The 7,904-nt window shown below is 40.9% G+C and overlaps 1 protein-coding gene across 1 annotated transcript; it reads left to right on the forward strand.

Moving 5' to 3' along the window:
- Positions 1 to 3,010: 3,010 nt before the first annotated feature.
- LOC109424199 (uncharacterized histidine-rich protein DDB_G0274557) lies at positions 3,011 to 3,652 on the forward strand. The gene has a single exon (XM_019699287.3). It carries the CDS (start codon positions 3,206 to 3,208, stop codon positions 3,650 to 3,652), a length of 447 nt encoding a protein of 148 aa, XP_019554832.3. The 5' UTR covers positions 3,011 to 3,205.
- Positions 3,653 to 7,904: the final 4,252 nt, after the last annotated feature.

Raw genomic sequence — 7,904 nt, forward strand, 5'->3', positions numbered from 1 at the left:
AGAAGGCCCCATGGTGTTCGTGGAGTTACGAGGAGATGTCGGAGCGATTGAGTGAGTCTCAGTATTTGCTTAGGGGGTTCCCTGGAGGTCTCAGGGGAGTATCATTAGTCTTAGGGGTGTTTCAAGGGGCCTCAGAGGCATTTCAGGGGATTTCAGGGAATGCCAAGAGATTACAGATGCGTTTTAAGGGGTATTATGAGGTCTTAAAGGCGTTCAAGGGCCCAAGATCGCCTTAGGGGTGTTTCAGGGGGTCTTAGTGACGTTTCAGAGGATTTTAGAAGGTATCAGGAGATTTCGGGTGGTCAAGAGATCTTTTTAGATTGTTTCATACAAGTTTGGTCCGTGCGATCGCATAAATGGTCAGATATAAAAAACTTTAAGCATCATTCTAATGCTTGTTGTTAGACCTAATAGATACATGTGTCGAAATTTTTATTCCAGTTATTGAACTAGTTACCGTGGCAATTTAGTAAAAAAATTGACTGTTTATTGTGTTCAACTAAAAATAATAGCTACAAATTTTCAACAAATTCAAACTTTTTCACTTGGACGAATTAGATGCAACACAAAGCTTTCATAAAGCTAAGCAAATATCAGAAATATGCAAAAAAGGGGGCAGCCATGCCCTAGAATTTCTCGGGAATCCCCTGAGAAACGTCCCTGAGGTTACCTGGAAGCCTCTTAAAGCGCTCCTGAGATCCCTTGAATTGGGTTGTTTAGTAAAAAAAAATATTGCTATTTTCTGTAGCCTAATCGAGAGAGCTTATTTTTCTGAGTATAACGTGATTTTATTGGACTCCAATACCTTTGTTTTGATGGTTAAATTAACGAAACAGTTTAAATTTTCGTGGATAGAATGACAGTTCAATCGATAAAGTGACAGTTCGACCCGAACAAAAAATTTTCCCCATACAAACTTTAAATGCATTTCAAAGATAGTTCCCGGACTTCAAAAATTATGAAATTTTGGATTTCGACTAATTTTTGGGCGGAGAATCCGATTATGAAATAATCCGGATACCCCTAAAGAACCCAATTGCCCCTGAGACCACCTGGAACCTTCTTGAAGCGCCCCTAAGATCTTCTGGTACCCTAAAATTTTCTGAAAAGCCCCTGAAATCTGCGAGAACTCCCCATGAAACCCCTTGCAGTAGGCCTGAGCTACATGGATTTCTTCTGAGACACCCTGAAACACCCCTGAAATCCCATCCCTTGAAGGCCTCTGTAAACCCCCTGAAACGTCCCGGAGATCTCCTGGTACCCCTTGAAATCTTCCTGACACGCCCCTGAGATCTCCTGATACCCCGTGAAATACTTTGGGACACCCAAAACGCTCTTGCAATCTCCCTTTGTTCTCCCGTATAAACGTCCCCTGGCCGCTGATGCCATAGTTAACGTCATTACTCCATTATCGCATTGATGCGCCAACGAAACCTTTTAAAAACGCTCTTAAACAACCCTCTGAAACGTCTCTAAAGTCCCCTGGAACTATAATTTTTTATTTCTCTATGAACTTCTTGGAAACCTCCTTTTTCCCATCTCAAATGCCCAGGAGCAAGGCCTGTTCTCGAAAACTAAGGTTTCTCATTATTGCTCTAGCTTATTTTTGCACCAAATTCCTTCTGTTTATGCCTTTTTTTTAATTTATGCATATTTATAATCTATGCACCCCTAGCCAGGTGAGAGGTTCCAGTGTTGCGGTACGATGCTGTATCCAGCCAGAAGATCTAAGGTTGCGAATGCTCCAACTCCAAGAAATCATCTTTGCTATGTGTAAGCAAACATCCATCATTTCTTTATCCATTTATTAGTGCTGCATCATATCAACACGACCTTGCAGGTGTAGCACCGAACATTGCTTCATCTTGACGGGCTGTAAGTTGTAAGTGTTATTGTTGAAACTGATTTCTCTGTAGAAAGCTCCAGTGATATACAATTAACGATACACAGTTCTTTGAACCACCTTCTAGGTGTGACCCAATAACTGGATCATATGGCAATTCAGTAACAAAAGACTTCTTCAGAATCAAACCTTCTGCCCGTTTGTCTGATGCTATAAAATGTGCATAAATGTGCAATAGATGGTCAAGTTAGTGGTTGGGATCGTACTGAATCAGTCATTAGTGATTCTATCTTGAAGTAGACACCGTGAGCCGGGGTAGGATGAACCCTATTGGATTGGCAGCTTTGGCAGCGGCGTTCAGCATGGCAGTTGCGATGGCTCCTCCTCAACATTCAGAACATCCTCACTATCTGTTTGGACCTTTCAAAACAGTGGAATACACCTATCCGGTCAAGATGCCCGAGGTTAAGTGTGGTCACAATCTGCTGATTGGCTGCGACAAACCTGATGACCAGACCGTCCCTTGTAAGAGTCATACTTCGCTATCGGAGTCGATGGATCATCATCACTACGAAGTACCTTGGGAGCACCATGAAGCATCGATGGAATATCACGAGGCACCAGGAGCGTACTACGAAGATTACCACGAACCGATGGTGGCTTCTCCTAGGCATAAATTCAACAGGAAGCACAAGATGCACCGTCATCATCATCGGCGTTTCTGAGAAGCGGAATACGTTTGTGGATTTATTCAATTCAATCAAATTTACATGTATAGAAAATATCGAGTTTACAATAAAATTATTTACTTACTTAGTCCTTAGTTAATGTTTTTCCTCATTTTCCCTTATAGAAACCAAAGTTTTACCATGTCAGGCTATCCCGTGACAAGTTATTGCAAAATTTTCTTCTGCTTGGAAAGATTACTTGGAATATGATCGACCCCTATGACGTTCTCCAACAAAATATCATGTGATGTCAGTAGATAACGTGCAATTTTGCAAAAATCATTCTGCTCACTCAATGAATTAGACTGCGACACACAATATTTATGTAACAGAGAACAGTCCTTTATAAAGTTTTTATAAAAGATAATCTAAACAAGATTACGATCCACATCGTTCTGCGAACCATCACGTAGAGCTGAGTCTAAAATCTAGGTTGTGTGGCAGAATTTGGACAGACAAACAACTCGACAGTTATTCAATTGCGCACACTTTCTAGCAGATACTATAAAATGTGCAGCGGTATGCAAAATATAATCGAGTCACTGGCTTGCGCCTTTGGGGGTCAGTCACCAGTATTTAATTCCCCTTTTGCTGATATTTGATAGCAACACAAGTGAACGCAAACCTCCACAGAATGAAATACTTCGGACTGGCAGCGTTGGCGAGCGCGCTCGGTGCGGCAGCGGCATTGGCCCTTCCCGATGGATACGGCCACAAACACGGTCATGTCAAACCTGGTCCAGCGGTGGAGTACACCTATCCGGCTAAGATGCCCGCGGTCAAGTGTGGCCATCAGCTGTTGGTTGGCTGCGACGCACATCACAGTGTAGTGCCATGTAATGCTCACGCGGCGGCTCCTGCACCAGCTCACCACGAGCCGGCCGCTCCGGCTGAACATTACGGTGATGATCATGAACCGATGGTGGCAGGAAAGCATAAAAAGCATAAGAAGCATCATAAGCACCATCACCACAAGCATCACAAGAAACACCATCACCATCACCATCACCACCATCATCACCATGGCCATCATGGTCATCATGGTCATCACGGGCACCACTTTGGTCATCATCGTTTCTAAGGGAAAAAGCAGGTTTTTATGTTATTTTATTCTTATTTTTGTTGACTCAGATTTGTTGGAAAATAAAAATCACAAAACAATACAAACGAAAACCTTCATTTATCTATCTTCAAGCAGTAATTGTATTGATGCTTTCATTATTAAGTTAAAATTTTCAGGGTGACTTGTTGATGATTATAGTACTGTAAAACGGGGTAACTTTGATAGTACGGTAGGCGTTGTATAATTTATCTCATGTAAAACTGTAAGACATCTAGTGGTTCAATGAAGAATTTCCCGTTTGGCGAAATTTTTCTCCCGACCGGAATGGGAATCGAACCCGCAATCCGTGGCTTACAATACGCCTAAAAGGCTGGCGTTACTAACAGTACGATCACGAACCCCACATTGAGCTATGCTGTATGTATTTTCATAAATTATAACTTCAAAAAATTTCTGCTGAGAAATTTTCAAAAGATTTATCGAACAAAATTCCAAATAATTGCCGAAATAGAAAACCAAAAAATAAATTATAAAGTTTTGGATCAAATCCAATTAAAATTGCTGAAAGGAATTTCAAAGAATTTGTTGAAGAAATTACGCCAAAAGGAAACACGAAATGTTTTAACAGGGTTATTTTTAAGAAATACGCCAAACCGATTTGCAAAGGAAATATCGAATCAGTAAGAATTTGCAAATATGTTTCCAAAAGAATGTTGAAAATATACCAAAAGTAATAAGCAGAGGCTTTTCCAAACAAATTGTAAAAAAAAAAACAAAAAGAACTTTCAGACGGGCTCCCCATAGAAATTTCTAAAGAAGGCCACAAAGTCATTGCCGAAGCATTTGTTACATAAGTTCCTAAAAAAATCTTGAAAACTTTCACCAAAGAAATAGCGAGTTCAATTGTCGCTAAGACAGTTTCCAAAAGTATTGGCAAAATATTTCCACAAATAATTAAGCAGGCTACCAATGAGTGTCATCAGTTTTGTACCTTTTAATTCCGCCCTTTTTTGCTTATCCTTTGACATCACTCATTTGTAGAGGGTATTCTGCTAAGAGGGTTCGAAAACTCGGTACAGGATCATAATATAGCAGGTTTAAAAAAAGAAATTCCCGAAGGAACTTTCAAAGTGATTTTAGAACCGATTTTCAAAGAAATTCCTGAAGGGATTGCTGCACAGATATCCAAAATAAACTACAGAATAAACTACTTGACACCGAGATCAAACTGACAGCTCCAAAGAACACAAGTACCACGTTGTGAGCGAATTTTGAAATAAACTTTCAATGTGAAAGCTTCTTTTCTTCTAGGAAGGTTTTACAAACATTTTTTTTTATTCCTGTTCGGGTTTGTCACTACGACCAGTTTTTAGATCTATTGTGACATTACCCGTATCCTAAGTGTAGTGCATGTCGCATTACTCAATTGCCATTGAGGGGCAATAAAGTATCGATTTTGATATAGTTTTTGTTTTGTTTTCTTAGAAAACAAAACAAGAGTACTGATATTGGCCATGCATCGGAAACCTAGCATCACCCTTGTTTTACTGCTAAATTCTGCCCAGTAGGAAGATTAGGACCCGGGTTTTAACATTAGCAGCAATATCATTCCAATAATGAAACATGTGTTCAGTAATAAGGATTCTAGTATGTTCCTTGCGTACTAGCACTTACCAGTCTTCGAAGAGTTAGGGAACGTTCAAAAATTACGTCCAACATTTGGGGGAGGGGGGGGGGGGGTCCAGAAAAGTGTGACAGCACGTGTATTGAGTATAGGAAAATTGCGTGACAGAGGGGGGAGGGGGGGCCTAGAAACCCCGAAAAACGATGGACGTAATATTTGAATCCTCCCTTAGTACATACATGGATCCCTAACCCAATTTGATTTCCTTTGCATTGAGTTTAGCCTCACATGGTGAGGTTTTTAACTATATGCAGAGTAAAGTTGGTAAACTCAGTTTTATTCAAAAACTGGAAGTCATCATAACACTATTAGTAAGGACTAAATACTATAATTCCTTGAATTACCAGAACACATCTTCCAAAATTGAAAAATAGCACGACACTAGATTTCGGTTTGGTAGATCTATCACCGCAACGCAACCCAAAAAGGCGATCACCCACGCTACGGGCTTCGTTAAAGATCGAGCATCTTTTAAACCCCCTCAACCATTCATCCCTCAGCACGGGTCGCCTGACACCTTGGATTGGGGTTACCTGTTTGGTGGGCTTTTACCCTCGGAATAGGTGGTCCGTAGTGCTATTCTAAGCCGGCAGCTACACGGGCATTTTATAAACATAGTAACATGGATAAAAAACGATTATATCAAGCTTTCAGCTTCTAAGAACAATACACCCCAAATATTTTTTACTGATATTTGCCGAGTTGAAAGTTTTAGCAAAATATTTGTGAAATACAGTAAGGTTTGCTGATTTGTTCAGTCAAATCTACTGATCACCATCAACGTTTTGCTGTAACTCAGCAGATTTTGGCGAAAGTTCAACATAAAAAGCTTATTCGTTCAGCTCAGCAAAATTTGGCTGAAAGCGTCTTGGTGTGTAGCATCACATCATGAAAACTCTAAGTCTTTTGAGTGACTTTGCCGAAAGCAGTATCCTTCTAAGTGATCAAGGGCGTAAGATATACGACGTTCAGACTGAACTGGAAGCTCCTAAGAACACTAGCACCACGCAGTGAGTGAATTCCGAACTAAATTGTTTCCTATGTAAAAGCTTTTAGTCTTCTGAGCAACTTTGCCGAAGACAGTATCCTTCTAAATGGTCCAGATCACGAGATATACGACATTCAGACTGAATTGGAAGCTCCTAAGAACACTAGCGTCACGCAGTGTATGACTCTCGAATTAAATTGTTTTCTATGTGAAAGCTTTTAATCTTCTTAGCAACTTTGCCGAAGACAGTATTTTTCTAGGTGGTCCAGAACACGAGATATACGACGTTCTGACTGAACTAGAAGATCCTAAGAACACTAGTGCCACGCAGTGAGTGATTTTCAAACTATTTTTTTCTATGTGAAAGCTCTTAATCTTCTGAGCAACTTTGCCGAGGACAGTATCCTTCTAGGTGGTCAAGAACACGAGATATACGACGTTCAGACTGAACTGGAAGATCTTAAGAACACTAGCGTCACGCAGTGAGTGATTCTCGAACTAAATTGTTTTCTATGCGAAAGCTCTTAGTCTTCTGAGCAACTTTGCCGAAGACAGTATCCTTCTAGGTGGTCCAGAACACAAGATATACGACGTTCAGACTGAACTTGAAGCCCCTAAGAACACTAGTGCCACGCAGTGAGTGATTTTCAAACTATTTTTTTTCTATGTGAAAGCTCTCAATCTTCTGAACAACTTTGCCGAAGACAGTATCCTTCTAGGTGGTCAAGAATACAAGATATACGACGTTCAGACTGAACTGGAAGATCCTAAGAACACTAGCGCCACGCAGTGAGTGATTCTCGAACTAAATTGTTTTCTATGTGAAAGCTCTTAGTCTTCTGAGCAACTTTGCCGAAGACAGTATCCTTCTAGGTGGTCAAGAACACGAGATATACGACGTTCAGATTGAACTGGAGGGTCTCCAGTTAGCCTAGTGGTTAGGGCTATGGATCGCCAATCCGGAGACGGCGGGTTCGATTCCCGTTCCGGTCGAGAAAATTTTCTAGACTCCCTGGGCATAGTGTATCATTGTACTTGCCACACATTGTACAAATTCATGCAATGGCAGGCAAAGAAAGCTCTTCAATTAATAACTGTGGAAATGCTCAAAGAACACTAAGTTGAAGCGAGGCAGGCCAAGTCCCAGTGGGGACGTGGAGCAATTTAGAAGAAGAAGAAGAAGAAGATTGAACTGGAAGATCCTAAGAACACTAGCGCCACGCGGTGAGTGATTTTCGTACTAAATTGTTTTCTATGTAAAAGCTCTTAGTCTTCTGAGTAACTTTGCCGAAGACAGTTTCCTTCTAGGTGGTCCAGAACACGAGATATACGACGTTCAGACTGGACTGGGAATTCCTATGATCACTAGCGCTAGGCAGTGAGTGATTCTCGAACTAAATTGTTTCCTATGTGAAAGCTCTTAGTCTTCTGAACAACTTTGCCGAAGACAGTATCCTTCTAAGTGGTCCAGAACGTGAGATATTCCACAACTACTACCAAAATGTAGTGCTATCCCATATGTCCGACATAATGCCCTGTGTAGCAGATTCCCGGTGGCCAATGTTCCCGGAACCACTATTTCAACATATCAACACATT

The sequence above is a fragment of the Aedes albopictus genome, chromosome 2, assembly GCF_035046485.1.
Source record: "Aedes albopictus strain Foshan chromosome 2, AalbF5, whole genome shotgun sequence".
Taxonomy (NCBI): domain Eukaryota; kingdom Metazoa; phylum Arthropoda; class Insecta; order Diptera; family Culicidae; genus Aedes; species Aedes albopictus.